Source organism: Echeneis naucrates, chromosome 8 (assembly GCF_900963305.1).
Source record: "Echeneis naucrates chromosome 8, fEcheNa1.1, whole genome shotgun sequence".
NCBI lineage: Eukaryota > Metazoa > Chordata > Actinopteri > Carangiformes > Echeneidae > Echeneis > Echeneis naucrates.
The window spans coordinates 8,041,773-8,054,904 of record NC_042518.1 but is presented as its reverse complement, the minus strand read 5'-3'; the positions used below and the strand labels follow the sequence as shown (position 1 = coordinate 8,054,904).

At 41.9% G+C, this 13,132-nt stretch overlaps 1 protein-coding gene across 2 annotated transcripts in view; it reads left to right on the top strand.

The window, feature by feature from the left end:
* Positions 1–13,132, top strand: part of crebbpb (CREB binding lysine acetyltransferase b) — a 29,894-nt gene that overhangs the window by 9,267 nt on the left and 7,495 nt on the right. The window contains exons 3-20 of one of the 2 annotated variants that reach the window (XM_029507705.1): positions 3,422–3,589; positions 4,858–5,110; positions 6,119–6,232; positions 7,020–7,271; positions 7,373–7,472; positions 7,786–7,923; positions 8,043–8,160; positions 8,300–8,474; positions 8,599–8,661; positions 9,291–9,412; positions 9,610–9,792; positions 9,915–10,322; positions 10,483–10,656; positions 10,843–11,023; positions 11,348–11,466; positions 11,573–11,812; positions 11,941–12,029; positions 12,974–13,084. In XM_029507705.1, the coding sequence (XP_029363565.1) occupies positions 3,422–3,589; positions 4,858–5,110; positions 6,119–6,232; positions 7,020–7,271; positions 7,373–7,472; positions 7,786–7,923; positions 8,043–8,160; positions 8,300–8,474; positions 8,599–8,661; positions 9,291–9,412; positions 9,610–9,792; positions 9,915–10,322; positions 10,483–10,656; positions 10,843–11,023; positions 11,348–11,466; positions 11,573–11,812; positions 11,941–12,029; positions 12,974–13,084 (3,008 nt within the window). The remainder of the gene's footprint in view (positions 1–3,421; positions 3,590–4,857; positions 5,111–6,118; positions 6,233–7,019; positions 7,272–7,372; positions 7,473–7,785; positions 7,924–8,042; positions 8,161–8,299; positions 8,475–8,598; positions 8,662–9,290; positions 9,413–9,609; positions 9,793–9,914; positions 10,323–10,482; positions 10,657–10,842; positions 11,024–11,347; positions 11,467–11,572; positions 11,813–11,940; positions 12,030–12,973; positions 13,085–13,132) is intronic. The other variant, XM_029507707.1, reaches the window with a different exon arrangement.

The window sequence follows — 13,132 nt, the reverse complement described above, 5'->3', positions numbered from 1 at the left end:
AGTCAGCAGCCCATTTATTTTACTTTTCATATAGAAACAAAAGCAATTGGTGAGTTTAGTAAACTCAATAATGTTTTTGTACCATTTTTGTGGGAATATGCAGTGCTTGCTTGACTTTCTTTTCTTTTAGTTTATAAGTATATGCAATATATTATTTTTATCTCCTAGTCATACTGCTGGTTTGTTGTCAGTTATCTTTGCCTTGCCATTTATTGATCTGTTGTTCTTCCTGGGTCTGCTGGAGGAAGCAGACAATCAGTTGAGGGGCTTGAATCTGCAGTCAAGTGCATCAGTCTCTGTGGTTGTAAGAGCATTTCATAGCAGATCAATGACAATAGGTTTATTTGTGCATTCCTATGCCTGACTAACCTGAGAATGTTCACTCAGAGCTGCAGCTGTAGTGATGCTACTCCACATTGAAATTACTTGATATTTGTTTGTATTTGAAGAATAATTTCTGTGATGTGCTACTGGTTGTATTTCATTGTGAATGTCCCCAAAGTGCTTTAATGTGAGAAATTATTTCCCCATCTCTTGAGAGTCCTGGGTTTTGTGGTTCAACAGGAAACCAAGATTAAACCAGCTTGAAGCTCTCCTTGACATTATTTCAACAGACTTTGCCACATGAAACAAGCACCCCCTTTCCCCATGCAGGCAGATAAATCTAAATGGCTTACAGTATTTTCTTATATTGTGGTAAGTTATTTCATGCAATGCTGAAACAAGGGCCCATGCTTCACACAGATCCAAGGTCAATGTTTGAGAGGAAGACATAGATTTGAACCAAGTTGTGTGTTTTGTCATGTGCACCATGTGGTTGGTGGATACAGTCACATTTTCCGTTTACCTTGCCTGACTGCCATCAGATGTGATGTTAGCCTTTCTATTCAGAGCACAAGAAATGAACCTGGCTTCACAGCGTCTTTACCATATTATCAATAAACTTGATGTTAACTAAATACTGTTACACAGTTAAAATTAGCAAGAGAAGCTGCTACTAGTTTGTTTGATCTGATGTTGGCTTCGAAGCCAAGGTCTTGCATTACTAATAGTGTTATTAATTTGCTCTTGTTTTGTCTCTGCTTAAATCATCCATGATATCTGCTAGAGGTTGAATGTTTTAATTTACTTGGGAGCCAAAGGAGGAATGGTGGCTTATTGAAAGTAAAAATCCCCTGGACATTTTAGATATTAAAGGTTTTGTTGTAATTTATTTATTTTTTTTTGTAATAGAAATAATATTGAAGTGAATATGTATACCATCCATTTAAATGTTTTAGATAATTATTATGATTTTATAATGTGCTAAATAGACTTCTGTTTAAAGGCCTTGGTCAATGTGAGGCTCTAAAAAGCAGGGTTTCCATGAGTGTATTCAAAGTTTGACTTTAGGACAGCTGGTGAAGATTGGTTGGAAACCAAGATGTAGCTTCCAACCAAGGCAGCTCGCCAGTGACAGCTATTGGTTAGAACGCCTCTCATCAATGAGAGGAGCACGCCGTCCACTGTAGCATAATGAAAACAGCCAAAGTCGGAGCAGCCGTTGGGCTTAAATGGACAAATCCCTGTATCCTGAACACAAAGGTTGAGAAATATACATAAATTAATTCTATTCATGGAAGTCTTTTGTTCTTGATTGCTGGTTTTGAAATGCTGATTGTTAAAATTGGTAGTGAATCAAAAGTAAAACATTGAGTGAATAGTATTTCCTTTCTGCTCTTCTCTTTCTTGTCTTTCAACTTCATCTCTTCTTTAAACTTTCTTTCCATCTCTGACCACAGACTTTATTATTACATATGGGTTGTCTGTAAGTCCGCCTCACCAGTAGAATAGCTCAGCAGCTCCTTGAAAGAATTGCTCTTAGACTCAGCACAAAAGTTCACTTAGGCTCAAGGATCTAAACTGATCTGAATATAGTGATTAAGGTCCAAGACTTTGAAGACCAGGACTGAGGTATTCATACATTGATAAGGTCACTATTTAGCCCAATTGCCTGTAAACAAAGCCAACTTTACTGTGACGACATAATGTTCATTAGAAACACATCTGGCCTTTATTCAACAGTGTAACTCCAACAGGAGGGCTTGAGACCATATTTACTGCAACTTGATTAGTTGGTGGAGGCAAATAACCTCAAGGATATTCTGGTTCTTTCCCGCTGTCTCTTTATTACCTTCTCTGATGTATGCTGTTTTCTCTGAACCTCTGGCATTTGAAAATAGAGTTGCAAATCATGTTTAGAGGTGTAGTTTTTGAGCGTGAGGTGGCAGGATAGATTTGGTAGCACATGGGAGGGGAAAAGAGGACACACCAAGAGGAAGGGATACACCAGAGGCTTCTTGTGAGATGGGGATGTCCCCTCGCTTAGGGACACTCCTCCATGGTAAGTGCAGATCATCAACAGGGAGAACCCATGTGTGAGCAGGAGGCAGGCAGCAGGCAAGCATCTGTGTGTCTCAGTGTGGCAGCGGGGGAGGGGAAGGCAGCAGTGCAGTGCTCTGCTCAGCTGTTGAGCAAGCCGATCCTTCTCTCTGTGCGCCTCCTCCCCTTTTTTTTTTTCCCCTCTCTCTGTCTCTTTCCCGGGGCTGGGCTTACTCTGTCTGAGCATTAGTGGCAGTGAGGGACCTCCATGAAGCAAGGAAGGCTGCTGCTTTGGTCACTGTGCAGTAAGGCAGGCAAAAGCTAAAGAGAGATTAATAATAATGGGGCTGTAAAAGATGGGAATTAATGACTTTCAGAGGACTTAGTAGACAAGCGAACTAACCAACCCTCCATCCAAATTAGTTTAATTTAAAAAAAAATTATTTATTTTTTTGTTTGTTTTTTTATTTCCTGGGTGAAGTTATGCAATAAGTTGTTCAGGGTGTTAACGTAAGGCAGGTGTTGACAGCAGTTTCACAACTGCTTTCAGCTACATCCACAATTTTGCACAATGACCACACATGGGCCTACAATACAAAAGGTTCTAATGTGGTTGACATATTGGGGTATAAAGGTAAAAAGATAGACTTCAGCAAAAGTCCCTGACTGCTGACACATAAAGGTTTTCGGCTTGTGGTTGTAGTGTTGGCCTAGAGCAGTGCTCCAATTAGTTTTTTTTTTTTTTTTTTTTTTTTTTCCTTCCCTGAAAGAAGTCCCACAGTGTTTCTTGAACCCTGAAAGTGAGGTACCAGACCTTGCTGATGAATTGAAGATAAATCAGAATATGTGGGGAATAAAGTTGACTGTAAAAGAGCAGATTTTGAAATATTATTAATTTCAACTCCCGATTACTGCCGTGTGTGCAGTGTCAGAAGTTACAAGATAATCCATATGCTTTGACACCCAGACACTCATTGGAGAAGTATAAAGATTGATCTGCTGTGATGGCATGCTGCATGATATAATTATGACCACCCTCCATCCTGTCTGCACGCTGTAGATGGGGATGTCAGGGACTCCATTTGGCCAGCAGTATGGTCAGGCTGGAGTACAGCAGATGGGGACAGCGGGTGTCAACGCCCAACAACACCAGAACAAGCCGACCCTTTCAAACAACCTGCCACAATTCCCTGCTGAACTGAAGGGAGCTGGAAGTGTGCCAAACATGGTGAGTGTCACTCATATCTTTAAATTGTGATGTATTTTTATTTCCAGGTATTCACGGGAATACGCATTTTGTTGTATTTGTATCTACAATATCTGTTGTGCACCTGGTTGTGAATGGAAGATCAAATATAAAACAAAAAAATTTGCAGAGGGGGATTAGTGCCATTAAAAAAACTGCTGCAATACAATACAACCTTTTTATGTTTGACTTGGTTTATGCTTCAGTTATAATGTACTCTCCAAACTTGAGGACACAGTCGTTGAACTGTCCAGCCTGGCTTTGCTCTTGGCCTTACACTTCCATGAAGAGAATTGCCAGAGAAATTGTCTATTAAATAATTAAATCATGTAATTATTTCCATCGTGACAGAGGTTAAGAGGTTTCCAGGGCTGAGAAATTAAAAGAAAAAGTGACATTTTGAACCTCTCACCATCCTAATCTTGCTGGCGCACAGCCCTAATTGAAACTTGAATCAGACAACGTCCATTAGCAACTTACCTGTGACTAACTTTGTAGATATATTCGTGATTTTATTTATTTTTTTATTTTTTTCTCTTTTCATAGAGCTGATCCATACTTATCAGGATACACCTATGAGTTAAATACGTTTGTAGTGTCATCACTTTGATAGGAAAAATGGTCTCCAAGATAAAAGATAACTATATAATCAAATAGAAATATAACTGTATACTTATGCATAGTTGAATTGTAGTGTGATTTATATGGGAATATCTGTTGTAGTTTTTTTTTTTTATTAATATGGAGTTTGTGTGTTCTCCACACAGCTGTTGAACCTAAAAATGTAAAAAAATACTGTAGTCATGTTTGTTTACTTGCTAAGCGTAGTAGTAGTTCGTTGCCCCTCACACAGCCCACACCCACTGTCAGTACACAGCTTGATAGGATGTTACCAAAACAAAAAATTGCCTTTGGGAGGGAGACATTGGTGTAACAGGCTGTCTGCTTTGGTATTGTTAAACATTTACACTGACTGCAGAACAGAGAGTGAGATTCTTTCAAGGCACAAAGTAAACGCATCCCAGTTATAAGCAAATCTCTTTGAGGAACAGGAAATTAGTGTTATACCATAGGTTTTCTTGTGTCCTTTTCCCTCTCATTCTTTGTAGTTTAATTTTTTTACATCTTTATTTAATATTTAACTTTTCCTTTGGGTTTTTATTTATCCTCTTCTTTCTTTTCTAAGTGCATATGGGTAAAGCATGATATTCTGGTTTGTGATTAATCTGTGTGTGTCTTGGCTTTCTCAGTCTCAGATGCAGCAGCAAGTAGCGTCAGTGGGCATAGTCCCTGGGGCTGGAGGAGTCTCAGCAGGCCCAACGGCTGACCCTGAGAAGCGCAAACTCATTCAGCAGCAGCTGGTCCTGCTGCTCCATGCACATAAGTGCCAGCGGCGGGAGCAGGCCAATGGGGAGGTGAGGGCCTGTGCTCTGCCCCACTGCCGCACCATGAAGAACGTCCTCAACCACATGACGCACTGCCAGGCTGGCAAGTCCTGCCAGGGTGAGTGAAAGTGATGTCCTTCCAGCCTTTCAGCCAAGTCAGACACCTGATTTGAACACAAGGTGTTAAATATATATACTGACCTAACAACAGTCTTCTGAACTTTTTCAATCATTAATCATGTTAATCAAGAATTCTATCAATGGGATTAATTCAATATCTTATGCTGATGTGTCATGTGATGCTGCTCTACATACTACATGAATAACATTGTAAAAGAGGCTGATGGGGTAGGTTTGAGTTTACGCAAACTGCTTTCGGAAACTTTTGCCTTAGCTGCTAACCAAGTAAAAATTTTTATCTTTAGTAAGGTGTGAATGGTCAAGGAAGTTTCATGAAATTTGCATCCCCATGTAATAGGAAACGACTAAACTGCTAGGTTATTGACCAACAAGATCAACAGCTTGAGGGCAGTTAACATAATTTACAGCACTGACCTGGAAAAAACACTCCACACCCTTGATCTGCTAAGCCCCAATGCTGTGGTGACCCGAGACATCGGTAAATAAAAATTTTATGTCTGATGTGATAGTTGTACTTCATCAGCCATGATGAACAGCAACTTCCCTCCAACAGCTATCGGTAGTAAAGATTTAAGATTCAAAGTGTTTATTGTTATTACAGTAAAGAAACACCTTTCCCTGTACAATGAAATTCTTCTTTGCTGGAATAAAAACAGGACAATCTTAAGCAGCGAAAAGAGAAATATAACACAATAACAGTAACAGTGTGCGAAGAGCTCACCCAAGGTTTATGAACGCTGAACCCTGATATTTATGCTTAAACCATTATAGTAAATACTTGGACGTATTTATGGTTTTACAATGTGATGATTAAATGCTTTCGCATTGCTGTGTGCAGATTCTCCTCTTGCAGTTGAGGAGTCCTGCAGTTTCTTTCCTGTGCTATATAGGCTAAGATGCCAGTTCTTAGACCAAATCATTTTGGCGAACCAGTGTTTCGATCGCTCAATTCATTTATCCCTCGTCTCTCTGTTATCTTCTCCAGTGGCTCACTGTGCATCGTCCAGACAGATCATCTCCCACTGGAAGAACTGTACGCGGCACGACTGTCCAGTCTGCCTGCCTTTGAAGAATGCTAGTGATAAGAGGAACCAGCAGCGTGAGTGCCTCCCTTCTCTTGTCCATATCTCAAACCATGTTAAAATGCCAATGGGTCACATTTAAAGTTAACACGGAACTATAATATATACATTCTGATGGGTGGATGGAAATCTTCATGGTCATATAAAAAAAAAAAAAAAAAAAAAAAAAAAAAAAAGTAACTTTGAAACAGTTCCCCAATTGATTTGCCAATTGATGTATGTGTTATATGAAGTGGTGCCACCTGCAGGTTGTGTTTCCATGCCTCAGCTCTGTGCCGGCTTGCTGACTGTGAGAGCTTGAACAGCCAGAGGATTCCTCTAGAAAGGCTGGGCCTGTAATGTGACACCCAGGGGAGGGGCACTGTAGCTCTGCTATAAGTGGGGGTTGGGCCTTGGGACTGCTTGCTCTCTGATTGGTTAAAAGGCTCAATGACAGGTTTAAATCCCCAACAGAGGCAGCGTGCTTCCTGTCAGCAATCAACACAGCAGGGAACAGTAGCAGGGGTTATAGATGGAGTCTCAAGATGATTTTTTTTTTCTGTACACAGAAAAGTTATTAAAGCATTAGTGACATTATTATTATTATTATTATTAACATTTTATTTTTCTTGTTGAAAATGAGATCTTTCCAAACCCTTTTATTTATTTAGCAGAGTAATTATTTGCTCATTTGCAAATATTTAACTTGTGGTACATTTTTGAAAATTTTATACCAGACGCAGCAGGCACTCTTCTGCTATGACAGGGTCTGTAAATTATTAAAAATTTCCAAATCCCTTAATTATTTTGTCGTTTTCCCTGTAGCCATGCTAAGTTCCCCTGGAGCTGGGCTGCAGAATGCAATCAGCACAGTAGGACCTGGCCAGCCTAGTGCTACAGCCATCAACAGTGCTGCAACACACATCGACCCCAGCTCCATGCAGAGGGCCTATGCTGCCCTGGGCCTGCCGTATGGAAACCAGTCCCCTGCTCAGGTCCAGGGACAGGGCCAGGGTCCAGCGCAGCAAAATCCCCCAGGCCCCCAGCACCAGCAGCTGAGAAATATGAACCCACTAGGTAAGGGACAGAGGAAACTTCAGCACAGCGTTGTGTTTTACTGATAAGAATTTATTCATGTAATATTGATAATTGGAAATCCTTCAAAACAATGTTTACAGGCACTAATCAGATGAACCAGATGGCAGGAGGCATGAGTGTGCCCTCTTCAGACCAGACTGGCATGCACTCCGACTCCTCTCTGGCCTCAACACTCAACAAGTGAGCATTCTCACTCCTAACCAGATGCAAAACATGACTTTTCTTTTATATGTCCTCAACAAGAAATCTATGCTGCTTTATTCAGTGTCATCTTGTATATAACATTATTAAGTTATGTGATAATTAGTAGTAATTAGACCTAGAGCTTTTTATTCCTGTCAGCACTCCATCTTTATCGGTCAGTATGTTCACTTCTAGCATAAATCTGCTGAACATTTTTTGTAACAATGTAAAAGACAAATCAAGCCTTTAGCTGAACTATCAATACTTATTGTATTGATCTTAAATAAGACTTCCTTTCTCTGTCCTACAGTCAGCTAATGCCAGATGGGTCAGTAGCAGGAGGCATGGGAAACCTGCCCACTGCCACCCCTCTCTCTGCCACAGGGGTAAGGAAGGCCTGGCATGAGCATGTCACTCAGGACCTGCGCACCCACCTGGTGCACAAACTGTAAGTGCAACAACAACAGTCAGTATTATTCTGTTACATGCATTTTATGCACACGAATAAAAGAAAAACTGAAAATTTTGTCTGTATTTTTTTTTTTTTGCCCTTCTCTCTTTCTTCAGAGTACAAGCCATATTCCCCACCCCTGACCCAGCAGCGCTGAAGGACCGTCGAATGGAGAACCTGGTGGCATATGCACGCAAGGTTGAGGGTGACATGTATGAGTCAGCTAACAGCAGGGTAAATATTATAATATCCACTAAGGGCTTTTTCCAGAAAGCAGTGAGACATTTTAATCTGAATCATAGATTAAGAGACTGAATCATTATTATTTACAAATGTCTTGCTCTTCTTTTGTTTCTACCTATGCTCTAACTAGGACGAGTATTACCACTTCCTGGCAGAAAAAATTTACAAAATCCAGAAGGAACTGGAGGAGAAGAGACGCTCAAGGCTCCAGAAACAGCCTGGCATCGTGGGCACAGCTGGACCGCAGCAGCCTGGTATGGGCCAGCCCAATGCCATGGGCCCAGGACAGGCTGTCCGACCTCCCAGTTAGTACCTTAACTTCTTTCCTTCAGTTGATGCCAGTAATTGGATTGTATGTAATTATTAACAACTAGTGAATAATAATAAAGGCTGTGAATAATGGCATTGTGCTGTCACGTCTTCTTATAGATGGACCTGTGCCTATGCCCAATATGCCAAATCAGATGATGAATCGAATACAGGTGCCCCAAGGTATGTGTTCATTTTTCCATGCAAGCTGGCTCCTTTTATACTGCCAACCCAGTCTAACTGAGAGGACACTCGCATGGGCACAACAGAATGAACTGCTGCCTGTTGTGCAGCCTGGTAAACCAGGATTTTTCATCTTCTGGTTGTTGCTAATGTAAGTGTGTGAGCCTCTCTGTGAGACACGTGACTCACTGATTTTAAAAGTGTATTTTGGGGCTGAAGTTCATAGCCATAATGTTTGTTTTTAACAGCACTGTTTTGGGCAGGTAACTGGTCTGTTCATAAGGTCTGGAAATAAAGAAATAAGGGTGGAAAATTAGCGTGTCCTCCCAGATGGCAATTGTATTCAGAGCTGGAGCATAGCAGGGTTTTGGCTAGAGCCTTTGTTTTCCCAGGGAAAGTACTTGACATTTTCTTTTTGATTAACATCACTAGATATGATTTTCAATTTTTCGCATATTGATTCCCATCTTATTGTTAAACTAGTTAACAAATCCATTTGTCAGAACTTTCATGATAAAATAAACTGCTTTGGCCCCTTTGCCAGCCCAGTAGGACATTGAATATTGAATTATGACAACTCCCAAGAATAATAATCAGGCAGATAATTGTATGTGTATCTGTTCCCACAGGAATCAATCACTTTAACCCAATGGCAATGCAGAATGCGCAGATGTCTCAGGCACCCATGGGAGCACGAGCTCCCTCCCCCATGACCCATCCACAACAGATGAACATGAGCTCCGTCCCACAGGTTCAACCTTTTACCTCTTTGTCTTTTTTTCCCCTTTTACCTTTAATTATTTTGAGCTTTAATTTCTTAGCATTTTCTCAAACATATCTGTTACAATGTTTTCTCACTCATGTATATCTCATCCTCACTTGGACAGTTTCTTTCTCCGCTTTTCTTTGTTGTGATGATTTGTCTATTTCATCTGCTTTGCTTTTAAGATGGGCATGTCCCAGTCAAGGATGCCTCAGACTCAAGGAATTATGGGTGGTCATGCAAATAATATGGTTGCTCAGCCAGCCAACCAGAGCCAGTTCCTCCCACAGGGCCAGTTCCCTGGAGGTGGAGCAATGAATGTGAATATAGGCTTGGGACAGCCTATGACACAGGCTGCTGTCACACAGGTAAGGACTTCATGCAGTGCCATGGCCAAGTGCTTTAAGTTTTGCCTACTCCCATTGTGCCATCTGCTGTATGGATTGTGTGCTTTAATGTTTTAACTCTGCATCCTCCTCTATTCCAACAGCAGCCGCAAAATTGTAACCTCCCTTTGAATGCACTGGGCTCCCTTGGCCCCCAGATGCCCTGTGGCCCTGTAGCCCAGCCCAGCCTTGGTGCCACCCCTCCACCCAATGCCTCTTCCAGCCTGCAGCCTCAGCTGCAACAACAACAACAACAACAACAACAGCAGCAGCAGCAGCAGCACCATCCTCCCCCAGTTGCCCAGGTGCCACCACAGCCCTCCACCCCTGCCTCCACGGGTGGGCCCTCCTCCACCCCAACCCACATGCCAAGTAACCTCCTTGGTCCCCCCTCAGCCATGGGCACACCCCCTGACCCATCACAGCCACACACACCCCTGCAACCTCAACCTGAACCCCCTAGCCAGATGCAGCAGCCCACCTCAGTGCAGGCACAGCATCCCAGTACACCGGTGAGATATTGTAGCTCTTCTGCCTCCCATTGAAACTGAAAGATTGTGACATTTTATTCTTAACAAACTGTCAATAGTTCCCTAGTATTTAAATAAGTAATCTTTATTCATAAAGGATCAATTTTGTGAACAGAATGTCCTCTGCTTCCTCTCCTTTAAGTTATCCCAGGCAGCAGCCAGTATGGATAATCGAGTGCCCACCCCAGGCTCTGTGGCTGAACTAAGCTCCCAGCAGGCCCTGCCTGATGTGAGTGGCACAGAATCCAAACCCGAAGTAAAAGATGAAGAAGATGACAGCACCTCTGGAAAGAAGCAGATGAGTGTAAAAACTGAGGTATGCACACAAATTAGTAAATAAATTTTTTCTCATATTTTATGTCCAAAAAAGTAAATGTGACTTGGGTTTATTTACTCAACTATGGGAAAGTGTTGAGACTCCAAGTAAAAATAAGAAATATTTGATTATTTCCTGACTCAGCACCATTTTTATCACTGTTTACTCATGATTATGTTTATGTAGCAGGAGGATGAAACCAAACCCCCACTGGTGAAGAAGGAGGAGCCAGATGCAGCAGAGCCAAAGCAGGAACCAATGGAAACTGAGGAGAAGAAGCCGGAGATGAAGGCAGAACCCAAAGAAGAAGAGGAAAGTAGTGCCAACAGCACATCAAACACCTCCACCACACAGAACCGCAAAAAAAGTAAGAACCTAGACCTAAACGCCATATACTGCGGGAGTATCAATATATCTGGCAAAAATGGATCATAGTATCAAATAAATGTATTGTATTTACTCATGTGTATATTCCTTTTAGTGCATGTTGCATTGAAGTTTATTTAGCAGGAGTAAAATGGTATGCCTGTGTCAATTGAGTACTACTGACACCAAGTATACGCACTTCCATTAATAGCACTTTTCTATGTCCATTCATGAGTGTATAGTGTGCTTCAAAGCTTGTTATAGCTGATACTGGTGTGGTGTTTGTGTTCACTACATATTACATTGTTGTTGCCCCTTGTTTCAGTTTTTAAGCCAGAGGAGCTGAGACAAGCCCTCATGCCAACACTTGAGGCTCTCTACAGGCAGGACCCAGAATCCTTGCCGTTTAGACAACCTGTAGACCCCATGCTACTTGGAATCCCTGTGAGTGGATTCAAAATGTGTATAATTTTACGCAATGTTTCAGAGACCAACAAAAAGCATTGATCTTAGTACACTCATTATTATATATGTCTCTCTTTTTCTATAGGACTACTTTGACATTGTGAAAAATCCCATTGACTTATCCACCATCAAACGTAAGTTGGATACAGGTCAGTACCAGGAGCCATGGCAGTACGTGGATGATGTGTGGCTCATGTTCAACAATGCGTGGCTGTACAACCGTAAAACATCCCGCGTCTACAAGTACTGCACCAAATTGGCAGAAGTCTTTGAAGCCGAGATAGATCCTGTCATGCAGGGCCTGGGCTACTGTTGTGGCCGGAAGGTGAGACAAAACAAGCTCTTATTTATAAGCTTTATTATGTTGCATTCATCTTGTCAGTTGGCATTATCTTTACCTGATTGTTTCAATAACATAGATGTTTAACGTGTGTGTATCTGGTGTTTCCACAGTATGAGTTCTCACCTCAGACACTGTGCTGCTATGGCAAACAGTTGTGTACCATTTCCAGGGATGGCACCTACTACAGCTATCAAAACAGGTAAAGATGCAGGGTGGCTCTATTAAAGGGTAATTATAGGTGAAAATGTGAGGGGGGAGGGGAAATAAAGAGATGGGTGCAGCTGCGTCCTCAAAGATTACGCGTAGCTGAAGATCCCACTTTACACACACCTACACTCAAAACCGTAAGGACCTATCCACATGATCTTTCCATCGGGGGGGTCACACACCACTGGGATTTGTATGCTGTGGCCAAGCACAATATGCATGATGGCGTTTTGGTGTAGCCCTCACAAATCTGTTGTGCCTCAGAACCAGCTATAAAGCTCCCTCTGCTGTGCAGAAAATGCTACTGCACATCCATACTTGTATGTTACTCCAATGCTACATCATTTAGTACATCATTTCCAAACGCAATGGGGTTTTCCAACATAGCATTCAGGTGTTCCAACAAAAGGCCAAATTTAATGTTTCCTCACATTGTCTAAACGGCTCAAATCTGACCTCAGTAATCTCAGCGTCAATCAAGCTAATTGAGTCATTTTCTCGTAAAGATCTGCACGTTTGTTTTTTTATATATATATATATAAAACAATTGCTCTTGTCTCCAGCATGACCATATCATTCCATTCACCAGCCCTCGATGCATGGTTGTAATACACGGATATAGCTCTATGTTGTGGTTTTCACATCCTGGCATGTTTTCAGATATTCATCAAACTTGTAGTTACACCATTAACTTAGTATTTTAGCATGTTAACCCCATTTCTGTTCCACTTGGAACGAGACTGGCCTGATCATTTCATCTGTGACTAACATGTACCTCTGCCTTTGTGTGTGTGTGTGTGTGTGTGTGTCTGTGTCCTTCCGTCTGTCCACTGCACATGCTCCGTCCTTGGTTGTTGCCGCGTACTCCATTCGCTCTCCATTCTGCCACCTGTACGCCCGGTTTGCCTGTGCTGCTACTATGTGTGCTGGCTGCAGTTCACCCAAATATGGCCTTATTGCCGACAGGTATCACTTCTGTGAGAAGTGCTTCAACGAGATCCAGGGCAACAGTGTGACCCTGGGGGATGACCCAGCACAGCCACAGACGTAAGTCACCAGGCATGGTGGTTCTTGCCAGGTTACCAGGCCGTTGTC